Here is a 23645-nt window from a genome sequence, read left to right as displayed (position 1 = left end):
CGACCCACCCCAAAGGACCGCTCGCCCCCCGGCCTCCCCGCACCACCTATGAAGCAGCCGCAGCAGGATTGCGACGTCAGTGTTCCCTGCGCTTCTTCGGCGCTGCTTCCTGCGCTGCGGTCCCGCCCCTCCTCTGACGTCAGAGGAGGGGCGGGACCGCGGCGCAGGAAGCAGCGCCGAAGCAGCTCAGGGATCGCTGACATCGCGATCCTGCTGCGGGCTGCTTCATAGGTGGTGCAGGAAGGTCAGTGGGGCGAGCGGTCCTTCGGGGGTGAAGTGGGGACTGAACGGCAAGGCCGGGAGTACCCCCTCAGGGCTGGCACCCGGAGCGGACCGCCCCCCACGCCCCCCCTTGGTACGCCACTGGATGCTCCTGACCATTTTAATTGCCTGGATGGTGCAAATGAAAATGGCCAGTTAGCACTCAAGCCAAAACTGAGCTCCGGAGTGATCTAAGGAAATACTTTTTTACAGAAAGGGTGGTAGTTGCACGGAACAGTCTCCCAGAAGAGGTGGTGGAGACAGAGACTGTGTCTGAATTCAAAAGGGCCTGGGATAGATAGGCTCTTGGAGAGAGATAGAGATAATGGTTACTGCGGATGGGCAGACTAGATGGGCCATTTGGCCTTTATCTGCCATCATGTTTCTATGTATTTTGGGGGTGGAAAGCACTTGCTGATTAAAGTTAGCCATATACATTAGATGCATACAAGACACTTAACAGCCTATATTTTGACTGGTTCCATATACCCAGCAATTCAATGCCATAGCCTAGACATGCCTCACCATTGCATTTCCAGGTATAATATTGGTGGTGGTCCGCAAAATGCTGATCGCTTCCAGCTGAATATCGGGCCCAATCTTTCCATCCTAAATTCTGGGATTTTTTTTTTTTCAAGTTTTTTATTAGGATTTTATATACCGCCTATCAAGGTTATCTAAGCGGTTTTACAATCAGGTACTCAAGCATTTTCCCTCTCTGTCCCGGTAGGCTCACAATCTAGCTAATCCTTTAAACTTTTCCTTGTAGCCAAATACAAATAATATCATTACCTATGCATCTCTAGTTCTCTATGCCCCTTTGATTATACTACACCAGTGGTTCCCAAACCTGTCCTGGGGGAATCCATCCAGTTAGGTTTAAAGGATATCCACAATTAATATTCATGAGTTATATTTGCATGTAGTGTCTCCATTGCATACAAATCTACTGTAATACATTAATAGTTATTGCAAATATGCTGAAAACCTGACTGGCTCTGGTTCCTCCAGGACAGGTTTGGTAACCACTGTGCTATACAAATCATGAGATTTGTGCAGTTAAATATAAACCAATTAAAACTTAAGCATTTAAATTCTGATCTTACACTAGAAGAATATGAAGAGTGAATTTTAATGAAAGATAAAATCAAGTACAAAATATCAAGTGAAACACTATTTCAATGAACATCTAACAAAATATAGAAAAACAATAACTGAAGCAAAAAATATAAAGTAATATTGACAAATAATCTAATAAAACACATGAAACAAAAATAATTTAGTAACTGGCATAAACAAGACAATTTGTGAAATAGGCACTATAGATGTGCTTGCATTAAATGTGTAAATGCCTATATATACATATATATGCTCTGACAAATACCCGCATATTTTCAAGAGGGCATAAACGGTGCTCCAGTATTCTATAAAGGAAAATTGGTGTTTTCTTTCCTTTACAAAATAGGCTTCTATCACTTAGGGCTCCTTTTATTAAGCTGTGATAGCGTTTTTAGCGCACACAGGATTATAGCGTGTGCTAAACCCGCGCTACGTGGCTAGAACTAACGCCAGCTCAATGTTGGCGTTAAGGTCTAGCGCGCGGGGCAATTCAGCTTGCGCTAAAACCGCTATCGCAGCTTAGTAAAAGAAGCCTTTAATTGTAGGCTCCCAGTTACAGAATTGCCTCCAAAGGACTAACTATATAAATACCCATGAGAGGGTTTGGCATTAAGTGGAGAGTGCCGCTGAATATTTCCTCTGACCACTTTGATACTATCTGGACAGTGCTTGGGCAGAGCCAGAGGTGATCTAGTTAGTGACCATATTCAAACGTTAACCAGATAAAGTTAGAATAGTAAAAAGGATGTCCATTCTTTACCTGGCTATCAGTCTGATTAAGTGCTGGAACCAGATTTTCAGCACAAGCTAGTATCTAGGTACCAGCATTGAGTATCTGATTTCATATTAAGCTGTGGTGACTGGTGTACACTTAGTCATTGACTGCCTCGGTTAAATATCTTATTTTTTATTAAATTATTGGGGTCTGATATCAGAGCAATAAAGCAAACATTGACTAGAACTAAACAAGATATTATGAAATGTTCACACACATCCTTGTGTTACTGTTTCAAGTAATTTCATTTTTTTTTTTCTGATACCAGAGAACGTGTCAAATCCATGTTTTACCATGCCTACAATAATTACTTAGAAAATGCTTTCCCATATGATGAACTGCGACCTCTGACATGTGATGGACAAGATACTTGGGGAAGGTACTGTGTAATTACCTTTCATTCATTTTCTTTAGCAGGCTGTACCCTTCTCTTTCCAGCAAGCTGTGTTTTGGTGGCTCAAAATGCAAGTTCTTGTGGCCCTCATGGGTTTGATTTCCAGTGCCCATGAGCAATGTCTGGATACAATCGGTCTCAGAACAGGTTAATTTAATGGGGGGGGAATGAGGAGGGAGGAAGGGTTTTTCACTAGTATTGACCTCCATATATCCTGTAGTTTGTTTTTGCTGGAGTAACTCTCAGAATACTTGCTGCAAGGCTAATTTATCATCAGTGTTACTTGAGAGAGAAGTGTGCTTTTTAGTTTTACCTCTCTAGTTCTGTGCCTCCGATGCAGCCGACAGGTAAAATGTGGCCACATCAGGCATATTTGATTGTTTGAATTAAAATCCTTGCCTTTATCCCATATATTTGTTAGTCTTCTGTTTATCCTGCTAAGTTTGCAATTTTAGTCAGTGCAATTTGAGATAAGCCCAAAACTGGCATTGATGACAGTGGCTGGTTGTCATAACAAAGACCTTTCTTGAAGAATTCTGTATGAAAATGAAGAGGCTGAAAGTCTCTTGGCTTGTCTTCCAGGTTCTGCAGCTTCATTGTTGGCATGGAGCACGCCAGAAAAAAGCTCCACCAATCTGTGTCTTCCTTGAGCTTATTTTAATAATAGAAAAGTGAAAATTCAGGGAGGAAAAGCCTCAGAACTACTCAGGAATGGTTTTGTTTGTTAGATTCTTGATATACCCACCATTCTGTAGTAAAACTAAAGCCATTTTCATGGTTCATAGTCTTAAGTGCTTGAGACAGACGCGCGCTGACAAACGAGCGCCGACAATTCAGCGCAAGACTTCAGCACGCCGCAGAAAAACCTTTTAAAGGGCTCTGACGGGGGGTGTTGGTGGGGAACACCCTCCCCCACTTTATTTAATAGTGATCGCGCTGGCGTTGGGGGAGTTTTGGGGGGTTGTAACCCCACATTATACTGGAAACTTAACTTTTCTCTATTTTTTAGGGAAAAAGTTAAGTTTTCAGTATAATGTGGGGGGGGGGGGTTACACCCTCCAACATGGCAGCACGATCCGTATTAAATAGAGGGTTTCTTAAAGTAACCAGGTTTTGCAAATTGGTCCACTTCTAAAACCAGATGAATATAAATATTTATCCCAGACAAGCAGGCAGCATATTCTCAACAGTGGGTGACTTCACCGACGGAGCCCCGCAGCGGACAGCCTCGAAAGCAGACTTGCTTGAAGATCTTTGTAAGAGCTTCAGAGTGTTGCACTGCGCATGCGCAAGTGCCTTCCCGCCTGAGTTAGGACGCGCGTCTCCTGTGAGGAACCTTAGTTCAACGTTTTCCACGGAGCCAAGAAGTCCTTTTCTTTTAGCTCTGCAGCCTTCGTTGCTTTCTCTCACTGTGGCTTTTGTTATTTTATTAGTCGCTGTGCTCGCGTTTCATTGTTCATTTTTTTATTTTTTGTTCCGGCAGCAGCCTTACGGCCTAGGCCTGGCCGCTTACCTCGTTTGGTATGTCGGTCTTTGTTTTTTCTATGTCCCGGCCTCTAACCGGGTTCAAAAAGTGTAGCCAGTGCAACAAGACCCTTTCAATCACTGATCCTCATAGTCGGTGTATTGTTTGCCTGGGTCCTGAACATTGTCCCGACGCTTGTTCGCGCTGTGCTACCCTCCAACCTCGGGCCCTTTGTCGGCGCTGTGCCAAGCTTCTCCAACTTTTGGCACAATGGACCAGCCGGCTGACAAGGTCTCTACCTCGGCTTCAGGGATGGCCTCGACCTCTAAGTCCTCAACTTCGACTCCAGCTTCTGCCTCCACCAAGGCCTTGACTCCTTCAGCCTCAAAGGCTTCGGCGGCAGCTCCTCTGAAGACCTCGATGGGTAAGTCTCCTGTCTCTCCTTCAGGTACTACTCCTAAGAAGCCTCTAGAGTCACAGGCATCCCAAGCTGTATCTGCCGGTCTACCTGCCTCGACTAGACCTCCAGCTAAGCATGCCTCCAGGCATCGGGAATACTCAACCTCGAGGTCGCCCTCCTTGGAGCGCACTGCTGCACCTTCGAGACCTGATCCTTTTGTCTCGGTGCCCATGTTCGAGGACATGTTAAAAGCCATTCTGTCCACGCAGATTTCCTCGGTCATGGCTCAACTCCTCCCGTCCTCGACCCTGCTTTCTGTGAGCCAGCCTGAGTGGCAGTCTGAGACCCCGGTGGAAGCACCTAGAGGCAAGCCTCGGAAGTCTCGCCGGTTCTCATCCAGTGACTCTTCACCTACTCGGACACAGTCTCCTCCACCTCGACCGAAGCATTGCTCGAGGCATTTGAGACATCTTCAAGCTTCCTCAGGAGACATCTCTACAACAGAAACCCTCGCCTTCTCTGGATACTGAGACTTCTATGCCTCGTTTATCCAAGACTACTGAGACTTTCACTGACTCCTCCTCATGCAGGTAGTGCAGCTTCCTCAATCACTGTGCGCCTGGACTCTGAGCCTCCATCTCAGTATTCCAGAGAGGTTTCTCCCTCCTACTCAGTAGTAGTTCCTCGGTCTCGGACTCCGTCTCTGGAAGGTGCCTCGACCTCGAAGTCTGCCTCTTTTGCCAGGTTCGTCTTCGACATGGGAAAAGCTCTTCAACTGGATCTCCACTCTGATTCTAAGTATACACCTGAATACTTGGCCAACATGGAGTTGCCTCATCCACCCAAGGAGACCTTGAGGCTTCCTATGACAGTATTGAAGCAAACTTTCTTAAGGAATATGGAAACTCCTTATTCCATCACAGCCATTCCATCCAACTGGAATACAGGTATCGCACAGTACCTTGCAAAGGCTTTGAGAAATCTCAATTATTCCATCAGTCTTTGGTGGAAAGCTCATCCATCTAAGCTTTACGCTGCTGTCCCTCCAGGCAGGGAGGGCCGTTACATGGACAATTTTGGCCGCAGATTATACCAGAATTTCATGATGGCTAACAGAATTCTCAATTATAACTATTTTCACAGCTTATTTTAACCATTTCCTCAAATTACTGCCTAAATTATACCTGGCTCTTGAGGAACAAAGTCTTCCAGAATTCAAACAGATCATCAGAACTCTGTCTCAACTTCGCCTCTTCATGCTGCAAGCCACATACGATGCCTTTGAGCTCTCTTCTAGAGTTTCGGCCTTTGCAGTAGCTATGCACCGTCTTGCCTGGCTCCGCATTGTTGATATGGATCCCAATCTGCAGGACCGTCTAGCGAACTTGCCTTGCCAGAGAAATGAACTTTTTGATGATTCTATTGAAGCTGCTACCAAGCGCTTTTCTGACATGAGCGCTCTTTTGCTTCCTTGATTCGGCCGAAGCCTAAGATGACTCCTGCTCGGCCATACAAGCAACCACCGCGTCATTATCCCCCAAAAACGACACCAGCTTTCTCCAGGCCTCTGCCTAGAAGGCCCGCACAACAACAACGACGACAGCAGAAGGCTCAGACTCCTGCGACAACTAGCTCAGTCTTTTTTACATTCCCAGTCTGAGCATGCCAACCTCCTTGCATCAAAATTCTCTTCTGCCCATAGGAGGTCGTCTTCACCAATTTTATCACCAGTGGGAGATGATCACCTCAGATCTCTGGGTTCTCACCATCCTTCGGGAGGGATACTCACTTCACTTTCTTCAGGTGCCTCCAGATTGCCCTCCAAGAGAGTGTCCTTCCAATTTGTTGCAACTTCCCCTTCTTCTTCAGGAAGCTCAGGCTCTTCTTCGCCTTCGAGCTGTCAAGGAGGTTTCTCTAAACCAATGGGACATGGGTTTTTATTCCCGTTATTTTCTAGTTCCAAAGAAGACGGGGGATTTGCGACCCATTCTGGACCTCAGAGCCCTCAACAAATTTCTAGTCAAAGAGAAGTTTCGGATGCTATCTTTACCAACCTTATATTCCCTGATGGATTAGGGAGATTGGCTATGCTCTCTGGATCTCAAAGAGGCTTACACTCATATCCTGATTCATCCAGCCTCTCGCAAATATCTTCGATTCAGGGTGGGGAATCTTCATCTACAATACAGAGTTCTTCCTTTCGGACTCACCTCATCCCCCCAGAGTCTTCATGAAATGTCTGGTGGTGGTGGCTGCAGCCTTCCGTGCCTAGGGTCTTCAAGTTTTTCCATACCTGGACGACTGGCTTTTCAAGGCCCCCTCTCAACAAGGGGTTATTGCAGCGACCCAACAGACTATTATGTTCCTCCAAAATCTAGGGTTTGAAGTCGACTTTCCAAAATCCCAGTTGACCCCCATCTCAGTCTCTCCAATTCATTGGGGCCACTCTAGACACTGTCCAGCTCAGAGCATTTCTACCTCCACCACGTCGGGATACCCTCATTCGCCTTTACCATCAAGTGTCTCATCTCGCATCAATTTCAGCAAGACAAATGATGATTCTGCTCGGTCCCATGGCTTCTACAGTTCATGTGACTCCTTTTGCCAGTCTTCACCTTCGCATACCTCAGTGGACCCTGGCATCTCAGTGGCAACAAGCTACCGACCTGCTTTCTCAACAAATTACAGTAACTTCTTTGTTGAAGCAGTCTCTTCACTGGTTGATGCTCTCTTCCAATCTTTCCAGAGGTTTGCTGTTCCACAATCTCCCTCATCAGAAAGTTCTCACAACAGACTCATGGGGAGCCCATCTCGACGGAGTCCGTACCCAAGGTCATTGGACTCCTGCGGCCCGTCTTTGTCACATGAATCTGTTGGAACTCGGAGCGATTTTAAATGCTCTCAAAGCTTTTCAACACCTTCTTCATGACCATGTAGTCCTTGTCCAGACGGACAACCAAGTCGCCATGTACTATGTCAACAAACAGGGAGATACGGGATCTCACTCCCTTTGTCAAGAAGCTCTGAAGCTGTGGGATTAGGCAATCCATCAGAACATCTTTCTCAGAGCTGCATATATTCAAGGTCAGCACAATCTGGCGGACAGATTGAGTCGTCTTCTGCAACATCACAAATGGAAACTCCTCGCCTCTACGTCAGGTGTTTGCTCAATGGGGGACCCCTCAGATGCGTCTCCCCTCAACAACAAGCTGCCTCAGTTCTGCTCTCGAATATACTCTCCCCAGCATCTCGAGGTAGATGCTTTTCTCCTGGATTGGACGGGTCATTTTCTCTATGCTTTCCCTCCAGTCCCTCTGATTCTCAAGACTTGTCAAACTCAAGACAGAACATGCCACCGTGATTCTGATAGCTCCTCGGTGGCCCAGACAACCGTGGTACTCCCTTCTACTTCAACTCAGCACCAGGGAGCCTCTGCTTCTACCAGTTTTTCCCTCTCTGCTTACTCAGAGTCGAGGATCCTTGCTACATCCCAGCCTGCAGTCTCTACACTTAACAGCTTGGTACCTTTCAACCTAACAGACTCTATACAGTTCTCTCAGTCTGTACAAGATATTTTGGTAGCTTTCAGAAAGCTGTCCACTCGGCAGTGTTACGGCCAGAAATGGACTAGATATTCTGCTCGGTGTTCCACTCGCCATATGGAGCCAATGTCTACCTCCTTGGCTTCTGTTTTGGATTATTTACTTCACTTATCACAATCTGTCATCTATCAGAGTCCATCTTAGTGCGATTGCTGCTTTTCATCAGCCTCTTGATGGGAAACCTCTATCTACACATCCTGTGGTTTCCCGCTTTATAAAAGGACGTTTTAATGTTCATCCACCACTTAAACCACCCCCAGTGGTCTGGGATCTCAATGTTGTCTTGGCTCAATTGATGAAGCCTCCATTTGAACCAATTGATAAGGCTCATCTCAAGTACCTTACTTGGAAAGTAGTTTTCCTGATTGCCCTCACATCTGCTAGAAGGGTCAGTGAGTTACAAGCTTTGGTTGCTGATCCACCTTTCACAGTTTTCCACCATGACAAAGTGGTCCAAAATTCTTACCTAAAGTTGTTTCGGAATTTCACATCAATCAATCTATTGTTCTTCCAGTATTTTTTCCAAAGCCTCATTCTCACTCTGGAGAAGTGGCTCTCCATACTTTGGACTGCAAGCATGCCTTGGCTTTCTACTTGCAACGCAGTCAACCTCACAAAACAGCCCCACAACTTTTCATCTCCTTCGATCCGAATAAGTTGGGGCACCCTGTCTCGAAGCGAACCATCTCCAACTGAATGGCTGCTTGCATCTCTTTCTGCTATGCTCAGGCTGGTTTCCCTCTGCAGGGTCAAGTCACGGGCCACAGAGTTAGAGCTATGGCGGCGTCTGTAGCTTTCCTCAGATCAACTCCTATTGAGGAAATCTGCAAGGCTGCCACTTGGTCCTTGGTTCATACATTCACCTCTCATTACTGTCTGGATACTTTCTCCAGAAGGGATGGCCATTTTGGCCAATCTGTTTTGCAAAATCTTTTTTCTTAACTTGCCAACTCTCCCTCCATCCCATTATGCTTAGCTTGAAGGTCACCCACTGTTGAGAATATGCTGTCTGCTTGTCCTGGGATAAAGCACAGTTACTTACCGTAACAGTTGTTATCCAGGGACAGCAGGCAGATATTCTCACAACCCACCCTCCTCCCCTGGTTGGCTTTTTAGCTAGGTATCTGAACTGAGATTCCTCACAGGAGACGCGTGCCCTAACTCGGGTGGGAAGGCACTTGTGCATGCGCAGTGTAGCACTCGGAAGCTCTTACAAAGATTTTCAAGCAAGTCTGCTTTCGAGGCTGTCCACTGTTGAGAATATCTGCCTGCTGTCCCTGGATAACAACTGTTACGGTAAGTATCTGTGCTGTCTGCTGAACATTCATTGTAGACATCCTTCTGACCGGACCATTCTGTAGATCGGAGTTCATCTCTATGACATGGCAACAATTCAGATTTCAAGTGCTCCTTCTGCTGCTAGAGCTGACGCAGCATTCATAGCCATCCGGGAGAGGGTGTCTCAGCCCTTGCACAACAGGAACAGAGTATTTATTTATTTATTTATTAATTAACCGCCTATAACTAAGTGATTTATAAAAAGTTGATTGTGAAGGGCAAAAAAAAGCACCTATTTGCTAAAGATGCATAGGCGCTTATGTGTCTTTATAAACTTACTGCACAAATCCTGTGTGGCACAGTGGTTAGAGCTACAGCCTCAGCACCCTGAGGGTGTGGATTCAAATCCCATGCTGCTCCTTGTGACCCTGGGCAAGTTACTTAATCCCCCATTTCCCCAGGTACATTAGATAGATTGTGAGTCTACCAGGACAGATAGGGGAAAATGCTTTAGTACCTGAATGTAAACCACTTACCCTCTCTTCTATGAAACCTATGAGCATTGGGAGCAGTGTAGGCTCTGTGTGCTAAAAACCGCTAGTGCAGTTTCATAGAAGAGGAGGTTAGCCTATAAATAGTTTATAAATACTTAAATAAAAATAAAATAAATAGTGCCTAGACTGAGGTCGCAGACAGGTGGAGGCCTAAATGTTAGTGTGTAAAGAATCTGTATATTTTATAAAATATACCCTTAAATCATGACTTCCTCTGTATTCTGCCCAAACTCCCCTGGATACACCTACTCTAAAATCACATACAAGCTTGCACCATGTTAAAAGAAAAGTTTATAAAATTACCTCTTTACTGGTTATCTAAGAGCACATTTGTGCAGCATTTCAAGGAAAGTAATTATAGATGGAGAAAAATACCCATATGCAAAAATTGGTGGATACTGTAGAAGAACCTTGCAAAAGTATCATACCATTGCATTTGAAGTATGAACATAACACAGAAAGCTAGAGAGAGACTGTAAAGGGTAGGTTTTACATCACATTCTAAAGAGTCCACCTGCAAGAAAATATAATGCAGTCAAGAATAAAGACAAAGGTAGGATTGATATTTTGAAGAATCTAATAGTGCTGCTGCTTTAAATCTTATTTTCTTTCTTGGTGCAAGTGAAATCCTGTTTGTGTACAACCACCTTAAAGGAATGAAGATTGGCAGCTTGCTGCATTTTGAAACCATCTTATTACTTTAGGTCTCCTAATTCTGACCCTTGCTCTCTTGCAGTTTTTCTTTAACCCTGATTGATGCACTGGACACTTTGCTAGTAAGTCTCTTTGCTTTTTGTATTTTTCACCGTGTAGGAATGAGAGAATTTTAAGAAGCGAGTTAAACTAAAAGGAGCCATTTTAATAGCAATTGATCTGTTTTAGGACCGAAGATAATCAGCAAGATTTTTTTATTGTTGTTATTATTCATCTTAACATTCAAAGTATTATCTTTGAGGGAAATAACAGAAATCATATTACAACCGATATACATTGGATCAGATACAAAGAAATAGGAAAAATACATAATAATATAATTACAGTCCTCAACCATAGAGGGGCAAGATTAGAAAATCCTAGGAAAAAGGAATTTACATTGAAAATAATAAAAAAAAATAGAACAGGCTAATCCAATGATACAGATTATAGGAGCTGCCATCGATATCCCCTTACCTTCTAGAAAAACCCGCAGTTGAACAGGGTCATAGAAAATGTATTTATTTATATACCATTTATATCCTAAGTGGTTTACATTCAGGTACTTAACTATTATTTTGGTAAGAAATAAAACATTTACATGGAAACCTTAATTGATAAACAGCTCCTAAGGAAATCACTTTATTGCGGTAAGATAAAAAATCCTTCCTTCTAACTTGTATCCATTTTGAGATGTCCAGAAACATATAAATCCTTTTTCCTAAAAAGGAGACTTGTTCTGAATTATAATAAAGCTTTAATACCATCTCTTTTTCTTGAAAAAAAATACATAAGAAACCAAAAGTGTGGCTTGAGAAATAAGTTCTGTCTGATGATTCCAACAAAGTTGAAACATTACATTAGTGATTTTTATTCCACCATTACCTTGCGATTCAAGGTGAATTACAGAAGAGGATTTCTGGACATGTCCAGAGGTGTTACAGAATAGAGCGGGTTGTTTCAGAGGATTGAAATGTTTCACACAGTGTTAGTCTTCATGGATTTCTTTAATAACAGGGTTTTTATTTCTTTTCTGAAAGTTTTGTAGTCTGGGGTTGCGATTAGTAGATTGGAGAGTTGGTAGTTTAGTTTAGCTGCCTGTGTGGCTAGTAGGCCATCATACATTTTTTTCCGTTTGATATCTCTGATTGAAGGGTATGTGAATGGTGTCTGGGTTCTCCTGTGTCTGGTTGTGGTAGTTTGGATTAGGTGGTTGTTCAAGTAGGCTGGGCTGTCACCATTTATGGATTTAAATAATAGACAGTAGAATTTAAATAGTATTCTTGCTTGAATTGGGAGCCAGTGTGAGCCGAGGTATGCCTCGGTGATGTGGTCATGTTTTCTTAGTGAATAGATTAGTCTAAGGACTGTGTTTTATACTGTTTGTAGTTGTTTTATCATTGTTGCGGGGCAGGAGAGATATAGGATGTTGCAGTAGTCGAGGAGACCTAGGTCTAGGGACTGGACCATGAGCTGGAATTGTTTTCTGTTGAAGAATTTTCAAACTTGCCTTAGGTTTCTCATGACCGCGAATGATTTCTGTATTGTTTTGTTGATTTGTGGTTACATGGTGCAGCATCTGTCTATCGTCATTCCAAGAAGTTCTAGAGTGGGTTGAATAGGGTATGTGATTGAGTTTATTACTAGGTTTGTTATGGTTGGGGTTTTATTTTTTTTGAGAAATATGAATTTTGTTTCGTCTGGGTTCAGTTTTAGTTTGTGATCTTTCATTCATGTTGCCATTGTTTCTAGAATTCTGTATAGTGTGTCTGTCATGGTGGGCGTTGGCTGATCAAAAGGAAGGAGAGTGGTGATGTTGTCTGCATAGCTATAGGAGGTTAAGCCTATTTTGTCTAGGCAGGTGCCAAGGGATGCAATGTAGAGATTGAAGAGTGTTGAGGATAATGGCGATCCTTGGGGTACACCACAGGGATTGGACCATGGTTCTGATTTTTCTTTGTTTGTCTTCACTCTGTATGTCCTGGATTGTAGGAATCCTTGAAACCATTTATATACTTTACTTGTGATTCCTATTGTTTCTAGTATTTGTAACAGGATGTCGTGGTCTACCAGGTCAAATGCTGCGGTGAGATCTAGTTGTATAATCAGCATTTTTTTTGCCTGTGCCTGGCATCACAAAGATCTATCTCCAAAGATTACAATTAATCCAGAATACTGCTGTGAAGCTGATCTTTGGTAAAAGTAAATTTGCTCCTTTGCTCCTGAGTCTTCATTGGCTCCCGGTTTATCTTAGAATTCAATTCAAATGTGCCTTCATCTCTTTTAAAATTTTATATGGCATTTTTATTCCCCTCGTTCCCTTATTATGGAATGCTTACAAATTTTTCTTTGGCAAGAAGCATCCAACAATTCAAACTCTCCCTTCCATATAGAAAAGGAATTAAAGGAGTTAAGATCTCCAGTCAATCTCTGACTTTTAAACTTTCTCAACTATGGAATGAACTCCCCTTAATTCTGAGGAGCCCCAGTTCTTTCCAATCTTTCCGCAAACTTCTAAAAACTTTTCTTTTTGCCAAACATTTTGAAAACTAATCTCTTTGCTATTACTTTCTTTAGTTTTTATTTAATCATTGTAAACTTTCTTTAGTTTTTATGTAATTGTTGTAAACCGAGTCGAGCTTCCTTAGGTTGACGACCAGGTATATAAAGTTAAGCTTTAGTTTAGTTTAGTTTTTAGTTTGTCTAGCTGTGTCCAGAAGGGAGCCTAGCAGTGTCTCGGTGCTAAAGTTGGCTCTGAATCCAGACTGTGTAGGGTGGAGCAAGTTGTGGTTCTAGGTAGTTGGTGAGAAGTTTAGCACGAAGCCTCAATTTTTTCTCCAAGAGGCTTTAAATCTTTCTGTGATCTTTTCAAAAAGTAAAGTTTCTGTAGAGGAAGAATATTCTTATAAGATCTTCAAAGCATTAATCAAAAAATTTTTTAACAAATCTTGAGGAGTCATATATTTAGGAACAGGAAAGTTTAGAACTCTTAAATTAAGACTTCTATTCTGATTCTCCAAGTTTTCTAATTTTCTCAAAAGCAAAGCTTTGTTGTTTTGATAAATTTTCTGTTGTAATAGTTGACTTTTCAATTTTTGCAATCTCATTCGTATGTTTTTGAATTACTATCTCTACATGGGCAAGTTTAGTAGTAAGATTTAAGGAAGTAGTCATAAATTTAGAACATACCAGGTAAAGATTTTCGATGGCAGACCAGAGTGAGTCCAGGGTTATTACCAAAGGTCTTTTGAATAGCTTAAATGCAGGTACTCTACAGCCCATTCTTGAACTAAGGCCCCAGTAAGAACTAGACCTGCACTTCCTCTACACTCCCCATCACTCGCCATTGTAGATGCTCCACTCCCGTTGAGTTGCGATGCTACTACTGGTGTCGAAGCTTCCTCTTTCGGGTTTGCCAAAGTTGCACTCCCATTTACACTTGGAAACATCCGATGACCCTCCATGAATGGCTGATATTCTATGGCCTCTCAAGGAGCTGGGGGTGGATTGGGTCAGGTCCAGCCGGGCTCAACGAGAAATTGTCATCCAAGTTGAGTTTTTCCCATGGCTCAGCAGCAGAAATGCCCAGAGTCACTGGAGTGACTGTATACAATGTTACAACAGTCTGCCACGGAGATGAAGTAGCATGTACGGGTGGAAGGTAAACCCTCTGCCTCCCTCCTCTTTTGGGCATCAAAAGTTTAGTTAGTTTATTTGCCCAGCAGCAAGGTTTTCAAAAGAGGTGACTGAAAAATAGATACAAAGATCTTTACAAGACATCTTAGAAGACTGGGAAGAACATCTTAGAGTGGTAGAAAACTGGAACGCTCTTCCGGAGGCTATTATAGGGGAAAACACCCTCCAGGGATTCAAGACAAAGTTAGACAAGTTCCTGCTGAACCAGAACATACGCAGGTAAGGCTAGTCTTAGTAAGAGCACTTGTCTTTGACCTAAGGGCCGCCGCTTGAGCGGACTGCTGGGCACGATGGACCACTGATCTGACCCAAAAGCGGCAATTCTTATGTTCTTATGTAACAAAAAGGGAAACAAAGAGCATAAGAGTTGCCATACTGAGACAGATAGTCAAGAGGAATTAGTGCAGGAAAGGCAACATAACAAGACTTTTTTACATAGGTCAGTGAAGGGAGGGTGAAGGGTTGGGTTTGTAAGATTAGTAGAAAAAGTTTGGAAGGTGACAACAAAAAAATAGAAAAAGTGAACATATACCTTTTTTCATTGTTAACTAAAGAAAAGATTGGAGAGATCAATGGCATAGAATATGTAGGCAGATAAGTACAGTCTTGCTTTTTGTGTACTGTGCTGTCAAAGATCTTAGGGCTCCTTTTATCAATGCGCGCTAAGGAGGTTAGCGCGTCGGACATTTCATCATGCGCTAACCCCCACGGCAGCCTAAAATCCTAACGCCTCGTCAATGGAGGCGTTCGGTACTAGTGCAGCAGGCGGTTTAACGCGTGATATTCCGCGTGTTAAACCGCTACCGTGCCTTTGTGAAAGGGCCCCTTAGTCTCTGGCCACTGAGATCATTGTATAATGTTGTTCCCCTATGTATGGGAACGGGATAGAAATCAAAATAAATAAATAAATAATTGGCCTCTTATGTGCCATGATATTATGACGCAAGCGTTGCCAATAAGCTTATTCAGAGACAAAATTTGAGCAGTGTCAGCAGGTCTAAAGTGCTTGTGCCTACATTCAGCACATATTCTCTGGAACATACGCTAGCATTTTATATGGACAGGTAGGCACCTACTTGTCTTTATAATCACTGACTTTGTAGGCCTCCCTTTAAAGTTTCCCTTCACAAGTTCATGTATCACAGAGGGGTAGACACCACTCACTTGTAAAAGAGACAGTTCACATGGAACTAACAAGACTGAAACGAGGTATTAGGGCCAGATGCCATGTATCTTAAGCTATCAGTGTAACTCGGAGATGTCCAGGCATCTTCACTGATAATTCTGCTGAGTCATTCTTTGGAGACAGGAAAGGATTATTGATGGACAGTTGTTATGTTTCTACATAAATGTGAAAAAGAATCCATAGGCTGGTCACTGCTAGCTAGTTAATCTGATCTCAATGGTTGGTAAATTTGGGACCAAGTTTCCGGTTTAATAAGTATTTGATATACCCCCAATAGTAACCCTTCTAAGCAATTTACATACATCAAATTAAAATAAGTAAAAGAAAGAAATAAAATAGAAGTTACTGTTATCGTAAAAGAACAGGGAAAGGATAGAGAGCAATAATCATGTAACTAAAGGAAAGTATGGTGGCTTATCTTGGAAGTTTAGTGGGATACAGGATTCAAGGTGGCAGAGTTTTAGTAGAGTGAGATCATGTCTAACAAACCTGATCAATTTCTTTGGCTGAGTAGCCAAAGAATTATGTCAGATACTGCATGGAATGTGCCATATTTAGGGGCAATTTTAAAATAGCCCATGTGCTTCAGCTTAATTTTTAAAGAGAAACTACTCAGGTAGGTGAACTTGGAAGTAACAATGGCATATATTTTTCATAGAAAGGGATACTTGAAATAATAATAATAACAACTTAATTTTTATATACCGCAATGCCACAAATAGTTCTATGCGGTTTACAGAGAAAGAGACAGCGATATTACAGAAAGTGATATTACAGAAGACTTTCGAAATTACATTAGCATGTTGGGGTTAGTCAAATTTATCTGGAAGTATTTTAGAAATACATGTGGAGGGGCATAATAATAATATAAAAAAGTCTAAGTCCCCTTTTGGCCTAAGTCCCTAAACGCTGAAAGTAGCAGCAAGGAAATGTCCATTCTCAAAAAAACCGTCCAAAATGAGGGATTTTTTTAGAATGGCCTACCTCTACGTTCAGCAGTTTAATTGCCCAGACCACCACTACGTCTAACCTTAAAACACATTCCCAACCAAAATATCGTCCAAGTCCCAAACGCCCAAAACAAGACCTTTAGGCAAAGGAGGGGACTATCCTTCACCTAAAAGCTGGATTCTGTAACCGGCATCTGTCTGGCTTTCTAGTGGAGAAAATGGAGGCAAAAATAATAACAGGTTTTCTTTCCTTTTCTCATACCTTCTTGAATCCCAGGATGCACCAGGAAGGAGGCCTAAGGCCCTGATTGGCCCAGATATCTAAGGCTCCTCCCATAGGAGGGGCACTGGGAAAGGGAAGGCCCAGCCATTTTGAAGAGGCAGGCCTGCTGGCAAGAGGGAGTGGGCAATGCCTAAAGAATAATATGTTTTGTTTTGGAACTATGCAGCTCTGGGAGAATTTGAGCCCCATAAGGTCCAGACAATCAGTCATGCGAGACTAGGCAAACCATGAAGGAATTTGGATACTCCTGGAGTCAAACTCACCTAGGGCCACATAATGTTGAAAGAAAACAGAGTAGCCCTTTTAGAGGTCGCACCAGCAGTAATACCCTCTGGAAGGTGAGGGAGTATCAACAAACTGGGTGGATATCTGGCTTGGAGAGAGAGGGGATAGGATATGGGAGTTGAGACTGGCTAAGACAGAGTTTGGAGAGAGTTTTGGGAGAGTGTATGTTAGTGGAGACTGGATGGGCTCATAGGGAGCGCATGTCTAAGGAATTGGAATTCATTTTAGTTATACATGTTGATTTGAGTATGCTCGGAACAGCCAGACTGTGGACCCGCCTTTGGTACACTGCCTGGGGCACTGGGCACTCTCCACTTTGGCAGTGGTTTTAGCTCTCACACTGAAGTCTTTTTTCCAGTGTGGCCCCTGCTTGAAAAATAATGAAGATTGCTGCCATAAATAATTGGGATTCTTGTAGCAGGCTCTCATGCTGGTGATGCATGAACTGGAAAAACTGAAAATTAGCTGCTTGAAAGCTCAAATAACGTTTAAACCATATACTGTACTGGTTTAACTTTTGTGTTTGGTTGTCCCAGCTATAGTAACGTTATAAGAAAAGATACTTAAAAGCTGTTGATAATCTCTTTATACTGGCTTGCCTGCTCTGTTGATGACTGTAACCCAAGTACCTTTTTTACTTGTAGATACTGGGAAATGTCTCAGAATTTCAGAGAGTTGTCAATGTGCTGCAGGACCGTGTCAATTTTGATATTGATGTCAACGCATCTGTATTCGAGACCAACATTCGAGGTGAGTTCTGAACAAATAGACCAAAAATAAATCTTAAATGTTTGGGGGTGAGTAAAATGGTTAATGCACAGGATATAAAATCTGAAAGCACAGGCTTCAGTGCCACTACAGCTCACAGAAGTGCATGAGTTGCCCACATAAAATATTTAAAACACCAAAGACAGGGTATATAATGAGCCACAGAAAAACTATGTGCTAACAAAAACAACACATTTGTGGCAATAAAAAATCGCTTGTCATCACTTCAAAACCATGTCATATAAATGTATAAATGAACTGGAGAAAAAGACCTCAGACACCCAGGCAGTTCAACTAGAACATAATAGCCATACTAGGTCACGTCAATGGTCCATCTAGCCCAGGCTCATGTTTCCAACAGTGGCCAGTCAAGGTCACAGTACCTGGCAGAAACCCAAATAGTAGCAACATACCATGCTACCGATCCAGAGCAAGCAGTAGCTTTCCCTATGTGTGTATCAATAGCAAACTACAGATTTTTCTTCCGGGAACTTATCCATACCTTAAACTATTCACTATTAGAACTGATAGTACTGCTTTATGCTGGGTCACACATAATTATTGGTCAGAAATATCTCATTTCACTATAGGCTTCATCGGAGGATCAAAAACTTTTCATGTGCTGCACAAAAATGTTTCTGCATCCACCTTCTTGTGGTTTATGATCTAGATGACAAATAGAACATTTGAATATTAAAGGTTTAAACTCCCCACAAAAGAGGCAATTACTTTTCAAGGAATTGATCAGGCTGCTTGTCTTTATAGAAATATAGAGAAACATAGAAACATGATGGCAGATAAAGGCCAAATGGCCTATCCAGTCTGCCCATCTGCAGAATTCACTATCTCCTCCTCTCTCTAAGAGATCCCACGTGCCTATCCCAGTTACAGCCTATTCTTTTGAATAAGGGAAGGGAAGATTTCTGGGGGTCAGGATGTCTCTTGACTCAAAGGTATAAAATATAGTAAATGTTTAGACCACAAATGTTGAGTAGAAAAGCTATCTTAAAAGATTGGAAAAGAAGTTATTGGAGATGAGCGAGGACTTGTGGATAATTGAGGGTATGGTTTTTTTTAATTTGAACATTTAATTTGAACTTTTGAGACAGGAATAGAGTACAATCTAAATTCATGAGTGTGTGGGATGTCAGGTCCAATCTACGGTAGTTCCAGAGAGCACCTTCTCCATACTACATACTGCTAAAATGGTTAGAACTCTTCACCTTGGAGAAGAAAATACTGAGGGGGAAGATATGATAGAGGCCTATAAAATCCTGTGTGGATCGGGTAGATGTGAATCTTATTTACTCTTTCTAAAAATATTAGGACTAGGGGGCATGTGATGAAGCTGTTAAGTACTAGATTTTAACAAACTGAAGAAAATATTTTTTCACTCAACATGTAATTAAACTCTGAAATTCGTTGCATAACTTCCTAAAAGAAAAGTTCATAAGCTATTATTCCTGTCATCATCTCAGCAGCCTATAATTACAAGGAAAAAACACAATTTGAAGTTTCTGTACACAAATGCTAGGAGTCTAAAAAATAAAGTAGGAGAGTTAGAGTATATAGAGCACTGAGTGATGAGGTAGATATAATAGGCATCTTGGAGACATGGTGGAAGGAGGACAATCAATGGGACACTGTGTTACCTGGGTACAAATTATATTGCAATGATAGAGTAGATCAAATTGGAGGAGGGGGTGGGGGTTGCGCTATATGTTAAAGAGGGAATTGATTCAAACAAAATAAACATTCTGCATGACACAGATAGCAGTGTGGAATCCATATGGATAGACATTCCATGTGTGATGGGTAAGATTATACTACCGGGACAGAATAACCAGGCAGATGAAGAAATGTTTTCAGAAATTAGGAAAGTTAGCAAATTTGGCAACAGTATAATAATGAGTAATTTCAACTACTATTTGACAAGTAGTATACTATATGACAAAAAGCCCAATTCTTATGATATCGAAGGATCTATAGTTCTAATCAGGAGTATGGGCAGCGAACAGGGGAGCTGCGTGAGAAATATGCATCCTTGTATGTCAAATAGTAGACTACTGTTTGTGTTTGAGTGCAATAAGAACTTGTCTGATCTTCTGTGCCCCAGTGTGCTACATACAGAATTAAAGTGATCTGAGGGTCCTTATGGACATACTAGCAGTGGACTGTATGATGTGCCCAATTATGATGGAAACTCAGACATTTACTCATCCAGCCACACAACAGGATTATGTTTTACGCAGCTGCACAACCTGTCAGTCTGAAGGAGTGGTATATATCATTCAGTGCCCATGTGGCTAATTCCTCACTGTCTGGCCTTGGGCCACAGCTTCTTTGACTTAAGATGTGTTGTGTTGGAAGTTGGCAACCGTTCTGTGCGAAAAGGCGATTGGTCAAGATATTTGCAACAGCATGAGCAAAAGTGCCTTTATAATCTGCATTCAGTGAACCCTAATGGTTTGAATTCCCACCTAGAATAGTCAGCATTTTTTTGAGCAGCTGATCGGATACATGTCGGTGGAGATGGGAGGAGCCTGTTCTATTAACCTTGCTTTCTCGGTGTCAGTGGCTGCCAGCGCCATTTTCTTACATTTTTGTTTACCCTGCTGATTTCATGAATGTTTGAACTTCAATCTCCTGACGCAGCTACATAGCAAAACAGGGATGATCCTTGTTAGGATATTGGACAGCTGTATTTCCATGCGGGAGCGCTGGAAGGTGGCGTTCGCTTGCAGGAGCACTGGACGGTCACGCCTGAATGGGAACAGATAAGTCCTGACTTTACAGTACAGATTTGGCAGTGGTGTACTTTTGTGCCTTTCAAGTGTTTCCCTGGTGCAGGTTGCCTGTGTTATTCATCTGAAACCAGTGACATTTTGAATAAATCTTGAAAGTGTACTATTGAATCATTAAGAACTGGAGTATGAGTGGAGTTTTTTCCTCAAAATCCATGAAGCCTAACTGAAGTTTTTTCTCCACTCTGATATATATATTTTCAATAATTCTGTTTCACTTTTTTCATCTATATGATTTGGCATCTGCCAGTAGCACTGTTTGCATATTTTCTAGGAGCAGGCCTTTTTGTCATTTAGTGATTATCGTGCTCCTTCCTTCACTTATTGTGGTATTGATTTCAACTACCCCAACATTGACTGAATAAATGTTACATCAGGGAGGTAAAATTCCTAGATGTCATAAATGACTGTTTCTTGGAGCAACTGGTCCAGGAACCGACAAGCGGGGGAGCTATTTTAGATTTAGTCCTTAGTGGAATGCAGGACTTAGTAGGGGAGGTAACTGTGTTGGGTCCGCTGGGAAATGGTGATCATAACATGATCAAATTTGAGCTGATAACTGGAGTGATGTCATTAAAGAAATCTACTGTAGTGGCATTTAATTTTTGCAAGGGTGACTACGATAAAATGAGGAAAATGGTTAAAAAGAAACTAAAAGGGTCTTTTGCAAAGGTCAGAAGTGTAAACCAGGTTGTTTAAAAATACCATTATGGAAACCCAGACCAAATGTTTTCCAAGTATTAAAAAAGGTGGAAAGAAGAGAAAATGAGAGCCGGTGTGGTTTAAAGGTGACGTGTACAGCCAAAAAAACCCATCCTTTAAAGAATGGAAAATGGAAAAAGGATCCCAATGAAGAAAATAAGAAGAGACATAAGCCACTGGCAAGTTAGATGCAAAACATTGATAAAGAAAGCTAAACAAGAATATGAAGAGCAACTTGCCAAAGAGGCAAAAACTCATAGTAACAATTTTTTTAGGTACATCAAAAGCAGAAACCCTGTAAAGGAATCCATAAGACCGCTGGATGATCACGGTAAAAGGTGCACTTAGGGAAGATAAGGCAATAGCGGAGAGACTGAATGAATTTTTTGCTTCGGTCTTTATGGAAGAAGATGTAAGAAATCTTCCTGAACTGGAGACGGTTTTCAAGGATGATAAGGTGAAGGAATTGAAAGAAATGTTGGTGAACCTGGAATACATATGAAGTCGAATCAATAAGTTAAAGAGTGATAAATTACTGTACACCCCAGGGTGCTGAAAGAACTCAAACATGAGTGATCTGTAACCTGTCGCTAAAATCATCTGTAGTACCTGAAGATTGGAGGGTAGCCAATGTTACACCGATTATTTTATTATTTTTTTTTTTTTAAGGGTTCCAAGGGAGATCTGGGGAATTATATTGATAAGCTTGATCTCAGTGTCAGGCAACATAGTGGAAACAATTATACAAAAATAAAATTATGGAACATGTAGACAAACATGATTTAATGAGACAGGGTCAGCATGGGTTCAGCCAAGGGAAGTCTTGCCTCACCAATTTGCTTGACTTCTTTGAAGGTGTGAATAAACATGTGGATAAAGGCGAGCCGGTTATGTAGTGTATCTAGATGTCCAGAAAGCTTTAGACAAAGCTCCTCGTGAGAAGCTCCTGAGAAAATTAGAGTCAAGGGATAGGAGGCAATGATCAATTGTGGATTAAGAATTGGTTATTGGACAGAAAACAAAGGGTAGTGTTAAATGGCCATTTTTCTCAATGGAGGAGGGTAAATAGTGATGTGCCGCAGGTATCTGTACTGGGATCGGTGCTGTTTAACTTATTTATAAATGATCTGGAAATTTAACTTATTTATAAATGATCTGGAAATTGGAACTACAAGTGAGGTGATTTAATTTCCAGATGACACTAAACTGTTCCAAGTTGTTAAAACGCATGTGGACTGTGAAAAACTGAAGAAAGACCTTAGGAAATTAGAAGACTGGACATCCAGTTGGCAGATGAAATTTAAGTGGACAAATGCAAAGTGATGCACATCGGGAAGAATAATCCAAATCATAGTTATCGGATGCTAGGATCCACCTTGAGGGACAGCGTTCGAGAAAAAAATCTGGATGTCATTGTGGACAATACAATGAAACCTCTCGCCCAATGTGTGGCGGCGGCCAAGAAGGCAAACAAGATGCTAGGAATTATTAGAAAAGGGATGGTAAATAAGACTAAGAATGTTATATCGCTCAATGGTGCGACCTCATCTTGAGTATTGCATTCAGTTCTGGTCTCCTTATCCCAAAAAATATATAGCGGCACTAGAAAAGCTACGTACCATCAAGTTTCAAGTTTAATAAGATTTGTTATCTACGCAGTATCATATATTTCAATGCGTATAACAATTTTCCAATGCATAAAAAATAAAAGAAAGGGTGGACAAAATATGATATTACATACAGATCATATAAGTTCTAATACAAACTGATACAAAAAGGGTAAATAGGATGGACTACAGTATTTAATTTAAAAAAATGAAACATTTAGGGAGGAACATATAGGATGGGATCACATAAAATCCATTAGGATCTGAAGATTTTATATTTGGGAGGTTAAGCTGTCTATGTATTGAATGCATCCTTAAACAGAAAGCTTTTTAAGGAGCACTTGAATTTTTCTGAGGATGGTTCATTATGTAGGTACAGTGGTAAGTTGTTGCATAGCTGAGGAGCTATGACTGAGAAAATGGTAGATCTCTGGAGAAGGAATAGTTAGTAAATTTTGTTATATTGATCTGAGAGCCCTAAATGGAGAGTACGGTATCAAAAGTTGATCCAAAAATATTAGCGCGTGTGATTGTTGAATTTTAAAGGTAAGCAATATGATTTTAAAAGTTATTCTATGTGTAATTGGTAGCCAATGTGCAGCTTGTAAAAGTGGTGTAACGTGGTCATATTTTTTTTGATCTTGTAATAATTTTTATTGCTGTATTTTGTATTATCTGTAACTTTCTTATTTCTTTATTGGTTATGCCATGGTATAAAGTATTGCAATAATCTAACCTGGAAATGATTAATGAATGAATAAGAGCTTCAGGTTTTAGAACTTTTGATAATGATCTGATGAGACGTAATTTATAAAAGCAATTT

At 41.5% G+C, this 23645-nt stretch overlaps 1 protein-coding gene across 4 annotated transcripts in view; it reads left to right on the top strand.

Moving 5' to 3' along the window:
• LOC117352584 (ER degradation-enhancing alpha-mannosidase-like protein 2) overlaps nucleotides 1–23645 on the top strand; it is an 82062-nt gene that overhangs the window by 5269 nt on the left and 53148 nt on the right. For all 4 annotated transcript variants that reach the window (XM_033929122.1, XM_033929124.1, XM_033929121.1 and 1 more), the window contains exons 3-5: nucleotides 2424–2534; nucleotides 10585–10624; nucleotides 17586–17691. In XM_033929122.1, coding sequence (XP_033785013.1) covers nucleotides 2424–2534; nucleotides 10585–10624; nucleotides 17586–17691 — 257 coding nt within the window. The remainder of the gene's footprint in view (nucleotides 1–2423; nucleotides 2535–10584; nucleotides 10625–17585; nucleotides 17692–23645) is intronic.

Source organism: Geotrypetes seraphini, chromosome 1 (assembly GCF_902459505.1).
Source record: "Geotrypetes seraphini chromosome 1, aGeoSer1.1, whole genome shotgun sequence".
In the NCBI taxonomy this organism is placed as follows: domain Eukaryota; kingdom Metazoa; phylum Chordata; class Amphibia; order Gymnophiona; family Dermophiidae; genus Geotrypetes; species Geotrypetes seraphini.
The sequence above is the reverse complement of the archived record's forward strand: the minus strand, read 5'-3'. Positions and strand labels throughout refer to the sequence as shown.